This window comes from Raphanus sativus, chromosome 7 (genome assembly GCF_000801105.2).
Source record: "Raphanus sativus cultivar WK10039 chromosome 7, ASM80110v3, whole genome shotgun sequence".
In the NCBI taxonomy this organism is placed as follows: Eukaryota; Viridiplantae; Streptophyta; class Magnoliopsida; order Brassicales; family Brassicaceae; genus Raphanus; species Raphanus sativus.
The window spans coordinates 16670809-16685830 of record NC_079517.1 but is presented as its reverse complement, the minus strand read 5'-3'; the positions used below and the strand labels follow the sequence as shown (position 1 = coordinate 16685830).

Sequence of the window (15022 nt, the reverse complement as noted above, 5' to 3'; positions counted from 1 at the left end):
TTTTTTAACAGTTAATGAATATTATTTTGTGAGTTTTAGGGTCTAACTGGTGACCATTAGAGGAATACTAGGAATAAGTAGGGAAAAAATGCAGAGGAATAAATTTATAGGAATAGAAAGGAATATTATTCCTCATCAATTATAGCAAGGAACAAATTTGTTCTATATTCCTCTAGAATAAAAGGAATGACAAGGAATGAAAAGGAAAAACTATTCATCATAAATGGTAAAAACAATTAGGAATAGCAAGGAATGCACTATTCCCTTCCATTCATTGGTCACCAGTTAGACTCTTAGGGTCTAACTGGTGACCATTAGAGGAATACTAGGAATAAGTAGGGAAAAAATGCAGAGGAATAAATTTATAGGAATAGAAAGGAATATTATTCCTCATCAATTATAGCAAGGAACAAATTTGTTCTATATTCCTCTAGAATAAAAGGAATGACAAAGAATGAAAAGGAAAAACTATTCCTCATAAATGGTAAAAACAATTAGGAATAGCAAGGAATGCACTATTCCCTTTCATTCCTTGGTCACCAGTTAGATCCTTAGTTTCTAGTGTTACTTTTGAAACAAAAACAGAAAAAATGCTATAGTGGAAAATTCCCTTGGAGTTATACATCATATGGTTTGTTTTGGTATTGTTTAATCTTCAGCGACTTTTTCTTAGGTTCACCCCCTAGGGTGAACCTTTAGGTTCACCAACCAATAGAAAGTTGTCATTTTAAATCTAGTATCTTTTAATTAAGGAAACAAAATAACTTGCCAAATTATGTTATGCTTTTAAAATAAATAAAAAGATTAAATAAATAAAAATAACAATAGTTCTAAAAAATATTATTTTTAAAAAATATTTATTTATTAGATTTAGAGTTTAGTGTTTAAGATTTATAGTTTAGAATTTATCCAAATGTTCGTTGTTTTCCAAGGGTTTAGGGTTTACCCAAGGGTTTAGGGTTTACCCAAGGGTTTAGGGTTTAGGATTAGAGTTTAGGGTTTAGTGTTTTGTTGACAACATGTTTAGTGTTTTTTCAAGGGTTTAGGGTTTACCCAAGGGTTTAGGGTTTAGGATTAGAGTTTAGGGTTTAGTATTAGAGTTTAGGGTTTAGTTGACAACATTATTTTTTTTTAATTCGTTTTTATATACTATTTTTATTTATTTTTAAATTTTATTTTGAAAAGATAATATAATTTGACAAATTATTTGTTTCCTTAATTAAAAGATACTAAATCTAAAATGACAATTTTCTATTGGTTGGTGAACCTTTAGATTCACCCTAGAGAGTGAACCCAAGAATAGCTCATCTTCAGCATAGAATGAGAAGAATGAGTTAATTCTTGGGTTCACTCTTTATGGTGAATCTCTAGATTCACCTACCAATAGAAGTTCACTATTTTATATTCAATATTTTTAAAAAAATGAAATAAAATATTATCAAGAATTGAAAAGAAGTTTGGCGCGAGAGGAAGAAACGATTGTACCCTTTATGTGCTGGTGTACCATCGTTGGTTTCTGGTTTGATCTTCAGCATATTTATTAGTATATGGTTTGAAATAGTATATAACACTTAAAAATACCATACAACTTAAAATACTCAATAGTTTAATTTTGGAAGTCATTTTTAGTATGAGTTTGGTCGACATATTATTTTTTGGTTTAGTCAATCAAGATGTTTGAAACCAAATGTTTGGTTTAATAAAAAACATGTATGATCTTTAATGTGGTTTAGACATAAATTTTCTACTGAGAAATAAGTATTTAATTTATTTTTAATGCAGTAAAAAATCTATAAATAAAAAGAAGTATAAATCTGTAAGTAAAAAAAAGTACAAAAAATAATTCAGTTTTAATAATATACAGTATAGCCTCTTTAAATTAATAATCTATAAATTAATATTTCTATAAATTAATATAATTTCATAATCCCGAATTGAGTTTTTGGTTCAATTAGTATCTCGATAAATTAATAATTTCTATAAATTAATAAAAAACTATAGTTTTGGTGTAGTCCCAACATTATTAATTTATAGAGGTTTTACTGTAGATACATTTTTGGACTGCTTCTAATTTTTATGCAATAAATCAGTCTACTGATAAAAAAAAGCATCGAAACCAGCACATAAGAACACAGTTCTCTGCTGCTACTAATGCATGCTCCCACTTGCTCTGTCTCAGATGGGAAGAAGACTAGAATCAGTTGTTCCTTTTTTTTTTGTGTAACACAAGCTTCAGTTGTTCCAAAGCAAATATTAGCACATTTGTCCAGGTTTATATATTCTCTCATTAACCAATTGACTCTGAGCACGGAGATTCTAAGTTCTTTAATTCAAAGATTCCCAAGAAACGACAAAAACATGTAAAGCAAATATCTCCACTGTTGTAGGCATCTATGGCCTGTTTAGGGCCTCAATGGGACTGCTCTATATAGTAGATTCTTGGTGATAGAACTTCTTTTGATTAAAGTTTGTCCGAATCCCAATTTGTAAGGGGATCGTTCCTTTGGTGATAATAATATCTCACCACTAGGCTGGAAAATAAATTCATCAAGTTTGCGTAATGATACTTGAACACGCATCTTAAACAAGAGCTACAGAAACTTACATTATGAAAGAATCAAGTGATTACTTCATGTTCGGATTCTCCAAGTTGCTAAAGGAGCAACCACTTGGATATGAATAAGAATACTTGTTTTTTTTGGCTAAGATTGTGGATAAGGATTCTAAATTTCAACGGGAACTTTGTAGCCAAAAAGAACGCTTATATTATTTAAATCATAATAATATTGCCACTATAAATATTGTGGTTGCCTCCGCCAATGTTTCCCAGTCTACCTTTCTCCCATCCGGACTATATAATATACAAAAGTGCTCATTCTTCTCATTACAACAAAATCAAACCTAAGTGAGTTTCTTGTTCAAAGAAAGAGTGAGAAATGGAGGGAAAAGGAAAACAAATCATGACGAGTGAAAATGAAAAAATGGAGAAAGTTTGTGATTATTTTCCTAGTGATTTGATCACGGAAATTGTCCAGAGGATTTCACTTGAGACGGCTCCAAGGATGTGCAGCCTCTCCAAAGAATGGGCTAAATCTTTGTGGTCTAAATCCTTGGCGAATCCGCGGATTCTATTCATGTCACCAGACTCTCGGAACAAAACCAGTCACTTGTGGTTTCACTCGGTTCTTCAAAACAAGCCACCCGAGCTGTGGAACAAAAACCAGGTCATGATTCCAAGGTTGGCTTGTCCCTTTCAATACATCTCCTCTCAGACGGTTCGTGGTTCCATTTGCTGTTACAACAAAACAGGGAAATCCGCGATATTGAACCCTACTAGGGGAGTGTATAAGGTGTTACCCAAGGTTATCGAATTAGGGCCGGCAGATGAAACTCATTACTCACTAGGATTTGATCTGGAAAGTCATGTGTTCAAGGTCCTATGCTTGATTTCACGAGAAAGAGAAAGTAAAACGGAGCTTCGAATACTCAACCTCCTTGATGAAAACATGCATTGGAGAAGAGTTAACCATACTGCACTTTTTACTACACACCCCAGCGGAATCTGCATAGATGGTAAAATGTACTTCGGAAGCCATATTCATTCCATAGTATCATGCTTCGACCTTAAGAAAGAAGAGCTCTTGACTATTAAGTTACCGATATGGGTCAAGAGTTATGATAATTTGGTGAAAGTTAATGGAAAATTAGCACTTACCGTCAAAGGTTCTCGACCAGGCGCTCGTAGAATTTGGACTCTTGAGGCAGCAGGAACCTGGTCGAAACTACAATACGAGATTCCGCCATTCGCTCAAAACTCTCTCAAGTGCACGTATGAATGTGTTGGTACCATTGGTACCGATAAGTTTGTATTTACACCTTCTAGTCTCTTGCAAGAGCCTCTACATGTCATGTACTATGAACCTAAAACTTCGGCTCCACTAAAGATAAGTATCAATTGTGCAGTCAATCCTCCTTCTAGGCATGTTAGGGCCATCCTGGATTTTGTAGAGGTCCCAAACTTCAGCTCCACTAAAGATTAAGTTTCAAAATTAGTGAAATAGAGAACTTTCTGGTTATTGTGTGGTTATGTTTGTTTTCTTCATGTTGTAATAAATGCAAGGACCTCTGTGTAGGATCTTGTTTGTTTTCTTCAGTTGTAATAAAAGCAAGGACCTATGTGTAGGATCTTGTTTGTTTTCTTCGGTTGTTATAAAGCAAGGACCTCTGTGTACGATCTTGCGAACTCTAATATTATAAAATACTCCCTCCGTTTTTAAAAGATATATTTTTAGTGTTTTTACATGTATATAAAGAAAATGTATTAAATCACTATAATAACTTTATTGTTTTCTGTAATTTTTAATTTTCAATAGTTTTTAGCTAATAGTAATCCAATAAAATCAATTAATTTTCTTAAATTTGCAATTTTCTCATAGAAAATATAAAATATTTTTTTTTGAAATAAAATATTTTTCCAAAACATAACTCTTTTAAAAACGGAGGGAATATTTCCTATGAGACTACAATCTGAGGATCTTGTGAACTCTAATATAAAGTATTTCCTATGTAAGCGTAAGACGCCAAATACAAACGAAAAATATACCCTTTTGTCTTGTGTTTAGAGCTGGGAATTTAAGTGTTATCTGTGGGTCATGCTTTGACCCGTCGCAGAACGGTGCGGATTGACCGTTTCAAAAAATTCAACATGCAAATGCGGTTTGAGTCGGTTTTAAGAGGAACGGGTGTGGATCCGTTGAATTAAATTGTGGTTATTTTTCAATCTAAAAAAAAACTGTACAAAAATATCTTCTAGATATTATCTGAAAAATGATTTTCCATGTGTAATAACCATATTGATTTAAATTAATAATAATAATACGGCATATTAACAATAATGACATGACTTGAAGCTAATCGTGACATAGACATTTTCATTTATTATTAATTTGTATTTTAAATAATAATTTATATTATTTTTTACAAAACTAATAGAGTGATTTACAGTATAGGTCACTTTCTCACTTTTGGTTTCACTCTGAGTCACTTTCTACTATACAAGCACTTTTTGAGTGGTGAAATACCACACTATCCTCAATGCCAACAAATAACTTGTTACCTCTATTTTCTGTTTGTCACGCTATGTTACATGGAAACGGAAGCGGGTACGTGGAAGCGGAAACGCTAGGAAGCGCGGAAACGTATTTTTAAAAATATTTAGGAAGCGGATACGTGTTGGAAGCGTGTATATATATATTAAACACCAAAATTAATATACAGGATAAAATTTTATAAACAGTAAAATCCAGTACATAATTCATATACTATTCATATACTATAACTAAAATAAAATAAATATGTATAGTTACAAAGAAAAAATATAATAATATATGTAAATCTATGTATGATTGCTTTGAAACTGAAGAAAAAAACACTTCAATTAATTAATTCATACGCAGCAACTGAATAATACAAACAACAAGAAACAAAACAAATAAGTGAAAAAACATCATATAATGGACTTGAGTTTTTAGTTTCCAACTCTATTGTTATTTGTGAACTAAAATTTAATAAAGTGAATTAAGTTGGGCCGCTTGACAAAGAAAAGAGTTATTTGGACCGAAAATCAATTAAAATTTGCAAGCCAATAAAAAAAATGTTCTTCTTCTTTGCATATCACCAATCCAGTCACCATTAAGCTTCCGATCTACGACCATAAACGCTTCCACCTAAGAACCGTGCGCTTCCATCACGCTTCCAAACACCACAATTCTGGAAACGCGATTCCAAGACGATTCCATGCGATTCCGAGCGCTTCCGCTTCCGATTCCGCTTCGGAAGCAAGAAACGCACCTCCACCGGCGATTCCATGTAACGTAGTTGTCACGTGTGTTTAATATAACTGATCTAAAAATTCAAAATATATCTTTCTTTATTTTATTGTTTGAATTTAAACCATACAAACCAAAAAACACTTATCTCAAACTTTTTTTTTTCAAACAACTTATCTCTAAAACAACTTATCTCTCTCTCTCTCTCTTTTCCAGGAATTAAACCTTATACGTGATAAGAGATGGCTATGAGAAGAAACTGGCTTTCCATGGGCAAGCTTTTAATTTCTGGAAAATCTCCTAACAAAAAAAAAATCTATGTTGTAGTTCGGCCAGATTTCTGCTTCATTCGTTTCCTTTACATCCTATCATCTCCATAACCACCACTAGTTTGAAACCACTGATTTTTAATCGACCAATTTAGTAAACTTGTGTTTTGCTTGTCTTTTGATTATAAACGGTTAATCTATACAAAATTTGTAAGTTTTAAAAGTGAAATTGTCAAAAAATTAAAGATCTCATAAAGAAAATCAATGGCGGCTCCGATATGAGTTGCAGAAAAAAATGGAAAGCCCTAATTTGAAGAAGACGAGTTTATTACAAAACTGCCACTCCGTAAAAAATATTGTATGTACATTATCTTTTGGATGTACATGTGTACACATCCGCTTAGTATACCTATGTACATTAATTTTATACATGTGCATTTTATCTATGTAGTGTACATTTGTACACATGCACTTTATCTATGTAGTGTACATGTGTTCGTATATATATGAAGAGGAGAAAGTCTTTATGTACATTATGTAATGTCTGCAATGTGTTAACACTAGAATGAGTTCCAGACATTGCAAGGCTTGGTTTTTTAGATGAAAAAGACAAAAACAAAAAAGTTTTTTGAAAAAATGTGTACACAAATAATTTAGATGTACAATACAAATTAGATGTACACATGTACTGTATGAATATAATGTATACATGGATAGTAAATCTGGGTGACAACTTTTTTAAAACCTGCAAATATGATATTGTACATGTACAAAGCATTCATATACACATAACATCTAAAAGCTTTCAGAAAAAAAACCAGAACAAAAACATTAAAAAGCACAATAGATAAGACGTTATACTGTGTACATACACACCCAAAAACATCTTTGAGAGATTTATCAAAACCAACAAATCTAAAAATCAAAAACCCAAACAACATTCTAACCTCTGATTCATCTTTACGCACCCCAGATTTATCTTTGTCTTTGAAAGATTCAAAAAACCCAACAACATCTCTAGCTTTTGAGTCAATAAAGAGAGACAGGAATTACAAACCTAAAAATCAAAATCAATATTTAAAAACCAAATCAAAAGCCTAATCCCCCTTTTCTCTAGATCACCGCTGCGAAGAAGAAATTCCAGATCAACAATCCTCTATTTTCTGGGAAGGATTCATGATTCTTGAAGCTTTCAATGAGATCGCCGTGGAGATGGATGGTGGGTTTTCCACTGACGGAGAGAGAAGTGGAAGAATTTCAGAAATCTTGAAATGGAAAACAAGATGCGTTTTTCCAGAGAAGGTACAAGAAGGATTTTGCAGCGAAAGAGGGTGAAAGGAAGTTTCTGTAATGAAAATGAGAGGTTGGTTTAAAGAGATCGAGGAAGAAGAAACAAAGCCATTAAAAAAAAGTGAATGTAGAAGATAGATAAGGTCAAATTAATAAACATTTTTTTAAAAGAATGAAAGGACACAAATGAAATTTCGCATGTGACTTGATAGGAAGAAGACAAAAAGAAGTGTGCTAGTAGTCATAAGTGACTCAACATGTAATATAAAAGATATAATGTGACCTACAATGTTATTTTTCTAATTGAGAAATTAACAACTTGAGTCACTTTTTGACTTTTAATGACAGCATAAGTCACTCTTGTATACTCAGACACTTTCTGAATGGCTAAATACCACACTGCCCTCCTTTGATAATCCTCTCTCTCTCTTTCATGTTCTCTCTTTATTTTTTCAGTTACTTTTTTTTTCTTTTCTCCGTTTTCTCTTTGTACGCCCTTTTCTCAATCTCTCTCAATTATCTGTAGAAAACATTTCAAATTCACATAGGATTCAATGATAAAACATTGTTATCAGAGGCGGTGAATTTCAGTGATGAACCAAGATCTAAATTTTGAGTTATACAAGTTCCTGGCGTTTGGAGGGGATGTTTGAAAATGGCCATGGCGTTTTGGTTATAATCAGTTAAGATTCGGAATTTATGGGAAAAGTAGTGTGTTTGTTTGTGTTTTGACTATAATCGGTTAATCTAATAAACATTTGTAAGTTCTAGATGTAAAATCATCAAAAAAAATAAAAATTTCATGAAGAAAATCAATTGCGGCTCAGAGATGAGTTGCATAAATCGTAGGAAGCCCTAGTTTGAAGAAGATGAGTTTATTACAAAATTGTCATTCTCTTTAAAAAAATATTAAAATTAAGCATAAATGAAATGTACATATGTACAAACCCGTTTAGTGTACATGTGTACATTATATCTATACATGTGCATATTACATGTATAATGTACATGTGTACATATATATATATATATATATATATATATGTTACTTAAATTTTCTGAAAACCAAACATCAAAATTGCAAGAAATTTTCTATAGAATGCGTGGATGCAATATAAATATTATCATTGGTTTCTGAAGTGTACATGTATAAAAAACCGTTGAATGTACATCTTATATGTATAGTGTACATGTGTACACACATATATATGTTACTTGAGACAAACCGGTGGACACAAAAAAAATTAACTAGGCTATTGTACACATGGGGAAAGAATGAAGGTCCAATAGATACCTGAGACAAAGCTAATATTTTGAGACTAGATGATTTTCCCGTGCTCATGCACGGGTATAAATATTTATAAAGTAAATATAATATAATAATTGATTGCTATTTACTTCTAATTTTAAATTAACTTATATTAATAATATTGTATTATTTTAACAGACATATGATTTTAGATATATTATATCTAGTCGGTCTTGTTGTTTTTACAGTCGATTTAGTTATGATTTGGGTATATTGGATTGCATCTATTTCTATGAATTCAACTATAATATCTTTTATTCTAAATATATTAAAATTTTGATTTATTTTCTTATTAACATTTAGGTTGGTTGTTGTCTTAAATATGTAATTATATTTTAGGAAGATTATGTATAACTTAAGATATATTGTGCTTAGAATGAAATAAAAAATAAACTAAAGCGTTTGAATCAAAATTATGTAAATAAATATAAAGATAATATGCTGAAGTCGCATGAATATATATAAATTTTACAAAAAACTAAATTGTTACAGTTGGTTAATATTTTATTTTCATTTGTTAATGTGTTTTGAGTATCCTATAATATATATTTATAAAATAAATTATTATTAGTATAAAATTATATTTTCTTATTATAGTTTAATCTATGATTTTAGATATAATTAGTTGGATTAGTCGAGTAACTCATGTTGTATTAACTTACATATATTCTTTCAAATTCAAGCTGAAGTATAATTTTATTATTATAATTAAGTCAAGTCAAATTAATTTATTTATCGTTTAAATGTGAGCGTATTTTCATAAAATATATCAAATTAAATACTGATTTTTAAAAATATATAAGAAAAATAATATATAGAAAGTTACTTCTCGTACCTTTTTGGAAGCTCATAAACTCATATCAATATTTATAATAACAAGAATATTTTTATAAATTCTAACTAATTTCATGTCTTCTGATTATGGCTATATTAAAAAGTTACACAAACATAAAAACGTTGAATTTAAAAGCAAATTTAATATTAAATAAACATACAATTTTAATAATGATAAAATATAATATATTTACCTCGTTAAAATATATAGTGTGATTTTAAAATATTTTATAAATATTCGATCAAAAGATGTTTATTGTTAACTTTTATTTCTCGTTATATCTTTTAAAAATAAGCAGAAAAAATTGCGATTGCATCTGACAAATCATATTATATAAGTAAAATATAATTTATAGATATTTTTGTTGTAATTCAAAGATATTATAGTAACCAAAATATAGGAAATACAAATAGCATTTCAATAATACTAATTATAAATGATTTTAGTCAATATATCTGTTTATGTTACTTAATTATTTTATGTAATCATCTAAAAAATAGATAGATATATAAAAATTATTTCTGTTACTTTGAAAAATATAAAGAAATTATTTTATTAGTATATTTTATATTATTTTAAAAATATTTTTAATGCAATATTACTATTTGTGAACTTTCCTTTTTAATGAAATCATATTATTAATACATATATTTTCGTTTTTAAATTCACTTTATAGTCTTTATAAATATTTCCTTTTTTATTATATATGTTATTTGGAAATTTTACAAAAGAAATTTGAATAAAAATCAATTATAGTATTTAATATTATATTTTTGATTCATTAAGGGTATCAATGTAATCAACCACCGTGAGAGTTAACGTGAGCGCGACACATAGGAAACTGACTTCTCAAATAATATTATAGAGATTTAATGGAAGACAAGTTCAAGATTTCTATCAATAAAACCAACTCCCTCCCAAAAAAATCAACCTTTTGACAACCTATAGAAATCCATTGTTCTCTTCAGATTCATCCATTGCCATGATAAAAAAAATTGTAAAACACATGTATAAGCAGTTTGTAGATGTACTTGTTTATCATGATCCAAATGTACAGTGATGTAAATAATTTTCACATGTACGATTGTGATATCCACATGTACAAATTACATATATTATCCACATGTACAAGAAAGATTTATGGGTGAACCTATGAGCTTTGCCAAAATCATTAAAGATTTTAATGGAGGCTCTAATCTCTTCATAGCATGCTTCTTCACCACATAACTTATACATTCCTTTCATGAATAAAAATCAGAAGCCAAAGGTGAAACCTGTAAAAAAAATGTACAAAGGAGTTTAATATTTTGGAATAACTGCCAAGCTTGTTCATAGCATCACACATACAAGAAGGTCAACAATAGTTATTTGAACAGAATCTCAACTGGTTTAGGAATATTTTCCAGGTCAATTATCAACTCAACATCGCCTTTGTCCATTGGATGTATCACATTTAGGAATCACATATTCAAAAAGAATCTAATATTGAGAAGAGCCTTTTTTTGTGACCAATTCCTATAGCCCATGATATTCTAATAACTAACTTATCAATCATAAACCATAAATTAATCATTCAAAGAGAAAAAGAATCAACAAATATTTGTACTGTACCTGCATCTGAGATCATGACCGCCAAATTATATAATTTTGACAGCGAATCAGCTTCAAACTCTGAAGCTTTCGATCTTCTCCGGCTGATACATAGCAAAATAGCCACTTTGAATCCAATCTAAAAAGAACCACGAGAACTAGGGTTTTGATTCTTCTCGTCGATTAGAGATTTAAAAGAAAAAAAAAAGATTTGGAATCAACAATAATAGATGTGGTTGATGCATAAGATTTAGAATAAGTGGTTGACGGTTGATGCAGAAAATTTTAAAAAAAGACAGAGGAGGAGATGAGGAATAAGTGGTTGTCGATGGAAGAGAAGGAGAGATAATATGATTAGAGAAAGAAGGATAGAATTGGGTTTTCACATTTTTTTTTTCTTTTTGGTAACAAGGGAAAGCTTTGACAAAGTGCCTTAGTAGCAAAATATGACCTATAGTGATATTAGAAAGACAAAAAGTGACTCATGGTGTAATTATTTCTTTTTGCAATGTCCGTTCTGCTAGATCGACAGTTTTGTTGTTGCCACGTAGATAAGCCAGAGCCTGGTAGCGGCTTATTCCCTTCAACTTTGTTTTTGTTTTGCTAAAACTCCCGTCCCATATTACTACATCACTACCCTTTCTCCCGGCTAACACTCGAAAACAAGAAGCCAAGATCATTACATTAAATACTTTAGATGAGTGATTGCGGGTTTAGCTGGATTCATGTCTCCTAACTTTGAACCTCAAAGCACATATTAATATGTAAGTGCAGTAAAGTCAAAATAATAAAATACAGAAAATAAAGAAGACATAAGTTTTTTTCTTATCAAATTCACTAGAACAAGAAAACAAATTACACCGTTCTGCTAATGCATAAATAAGACACAATCTTCTTAAAATACCATCATTATCTATTACAAAAATTCTTTAGAATAATCCAATCATAAGCTAAAATTTTCCCTAAAGCCTAGACTTCAATCTTCCTGAATTCAAAAGTATGTCATCAAGTACTTCAATACCTAGAGCACAACACTAACTCCAAATGATTGACCACACAAGCACTAAACAAAGTTCTCTCGATTTTCTTATTTTATAGAAATACATTTCATAGAGGTACGTCTTCTTTGTATACATAACCAGAACTTGATTTCCAAATTATTTTATATGCAACTTAAGTAATTTTCCTTTTCTCTTAAAAAATAACTTCATTTCTTTTTCTTTTTCAGGTAATGTCATTCACATTTAATATAGAGATAGATCAGAGACAAATATAGGATTTTTAGTAATAAAACTCTTCAACTAAAAATGGACCATAAACAAACCATCAACTAAAAATTTGAGAAAAGAAACATTCAGATTTAGTTATGTGTCTGTGAACCCTCTGTCTAAAATACTTTGACGGAGGGTAATAGATGTTAACAAAATTAAAGTTGAGATTTTATTTCGTTGAATTTTTAGTTCAGAGATTAGTTTACTATTCATCTTTACTTGAAGGATATATTTGATTGGCTTAAAGGACCATAATCGTCATAATCATCAGCAAGATTGCCTTTGGATGCATCACCATCCTCTGAGGTTTCTTCAGACGTGTCATCACCATTATTTGAAACATGAGAGGAAGCACCATCATCATCAAGATCATCCGAGGCTTCTTTAGACGTGTTATCATCAAACCTTTACCAGCAAACACAGAGATTATATCTACTACAGAACTTGAAACTGAAATAACAAGCAAGAATCACCTAATGTCTTGTTAACGTTAACCCTTGTTCATAATAGTGAAGCTAAACTTCACGTCTCTACTCCATCCTGGAGGCAAAGATTCAGGCTCAAGTTCCAGAGACAAGCACAAGTAGTCTCCTTTAGGACAAGCAGAGAGGTACCTTGTACAAAACAAACTCTTTATCTAAAATCAAAATCAAATCCCAAACCCAAAACAGAACAAGAGTTAAAAAGGTTACCAGTTGCAGCCGGCGACTGAGTAGGGGCGAGAGTAGCACGTGTTGCCTAGACAATAGGATAGGTTTGGTGAAACCCAAGTGAACTTCTTCTCCATTTGCTGCTCTTCCATTACCATTCACAACGATATCGGAATCTGAAATGGGAGGGTTTATGGTATTAAAGAAAGAGACATTGCTAGGGATGGATAACACGAGACAAACTTAACTAAACCATAATTAGATTAATCTAATTCAATTTTGAAATCATCGGGATTTAACTAAATCCGAGGAGCTTGAAGTTGTCTGTTTATTAGCTTCAACACAAAATCAGAGAAAATATAGGGTGATTCCTCTAAAGTTGAAAATCACACCAAAAGACTCGTCAGAACAAAAAGATGATTCCTCTAAAGTTGAGAGAACAAGAGAGAATTTGTCTTTCTAAAGAGAGGAACAATTTTAATGTCTAAACTTCCTTTTTAGTCCTTTTTTGTGTAAGATTTTTATTTCAAATTGCCATTTAAAATAGTTCTTGTTTTTTTAGAGAGAGAATAACGAATAGAAATCATTTATTAATCATAAAAAACTAAAAATTCAGCACTTTTAAAACCGTTTTTTTTAACAACTCACTTTAAAAAACAGCTAAAAATATTTTTTATAAATGAAAAATTCTCTTGGATAGCACTAATAATATTCTTCACAAATATAACATACAAAGAAAAAAATGATCAAATATTTCATTAAATGGGTTAATTTACATTTATACCCACAAGATTAATTAATCTAAATTTTAGGGTTTAGAGTTAAGATGTGGGGTTTTGGGTTAATGTGTTAAAGTTTTATAAAACAAAATATAAATACTAAAGTTTTGAAAAAAAAATTAAAATAGTTTCAAAAAGCATTTTCGAATTTCAAAAAGAAAACTTGAAAAAAAACAATTTCGAAAAAACAAATTTGAAAAAAAAATTTATAAAAAAGTATCGGATTTGAAAATATATAATTCAAAAATACAAATAAACTTTTTATTTTTTTATTTTATTTATTGATTTATTGATTTATTTGTATTTATATATCTAGAGTATAAAAGTCTTTTGTCTCCTTAAATGAAATATTTTGGTCATTTCTTCTTTGTTTGCTATTTTTTGACAAAACATTAAAATAGTCTATTTAGAAGAATTGCCTTCTATAAATTCTAGAGAAACCAAATTTCAAAAAGTTTGATTCGTGCTCCTGGTTTACTTTTATGTTCAACTAGATCAACTTTATTTTCTTTTGAAAAAACTACACAAAAGTAATTTAACGCTCGGTAGATTTCGGAGAAATTGGATTCAAATATTTCCCATAAAACTACGTAAAAGCCGGAAAATCGTATTGACATAAACGATTAGATAAAACCGATGTTAAGGAAAATAAACGAAATGAAAACACGATTTAAGAATTTCGAAAACATAACCAGGAAGTCGAGATATGATCTATTTTCTTAAATCTTTATATTCGTTCTGTATGTGCGACAGATCATAGCGAATACAAATGCCAAGACAAAACTGTGATGAACAGTGACGCTGCGCTCTGAACTGTTCCTACGAACTAAGAACACTACGAAACTCTCGATCTAAAGACTTACGTTTAGAGGTATTTTATTGTTGGTCTTCGATTAGAGAAGTGAGAAATGAATGAAGAGAGTTGGGTTTATTTCAAGAGAAGAAAAATATCTAATTTTTACAACAAGCGCTGCACGTGGGCGAGAATTTCATGGAGATCGAAGAAACTTGAATTGCAAAACTTATTTCTCAAAACGCTTTCTTCTCATTTAAAAATATATTGGACGAACTGACAAAATGCATGTCGTTTTGAGACGAACAACACACCGTTTAAAACAGACTACCTGATGTTTTTGATTCGGAAATAGACCCAAAAATTAAGCTTAACTTAGTCCAAAATCCAAAATCCAAGCCGATGCCA

At 30.4% G+C, this 15022-nt stretch overlaps 1 protein-coding gene and 1 long non-coding RNA gene across 2 annotated transcripts; one reads left to right on the top strand and one right to left on the bottom strand.

Annotated features, from left to right (window-relative positions):
* The first annotated feature begins 2981 nt into the window (after nucleotides 1–2981).
* LOC108815555 (putative F-box protein At1g70380) lies at nucleotides 2982–4040 on the top strand. The gene has a single exon (XM_018588121.1). It carries the CDS (start codon nucleotides 2982–2984, stop codon nucleotides 4038–4040), a length of 1059 nt encoding a protein of 352 aa, XP_018443623.1.
* Nucleotides 4041–10526: 6486 nt separating this feature from the next.
* LOC130497624 (uncharacterized) lies at nucleotides 10527–11416 on the bottom strand. Its single transcript, XR_008936624.1, has 2 exons — nucleotides 11143–11416; nucleotides 10527–10805 (listed from the first exon to the last, which is right to left on the bottom strand). It is a non-coding gene; the product is annotated as an uncharacterized LOC130497624 (long non-coding RNA).
* Between the last annotated feature and the right edge of the window lie 3606 nt (nucleotides 11417–15022).

Bases quoted from the DNA above. Each gene is read 5' to 3' on its own strand.
- LOC108815555 (XM_018588121.1), top strand. From the start codon at position 2,982: ATGGAGAAAGTTTGTGATTATTTTCCTAGTGATTTGATCACGGAAATT.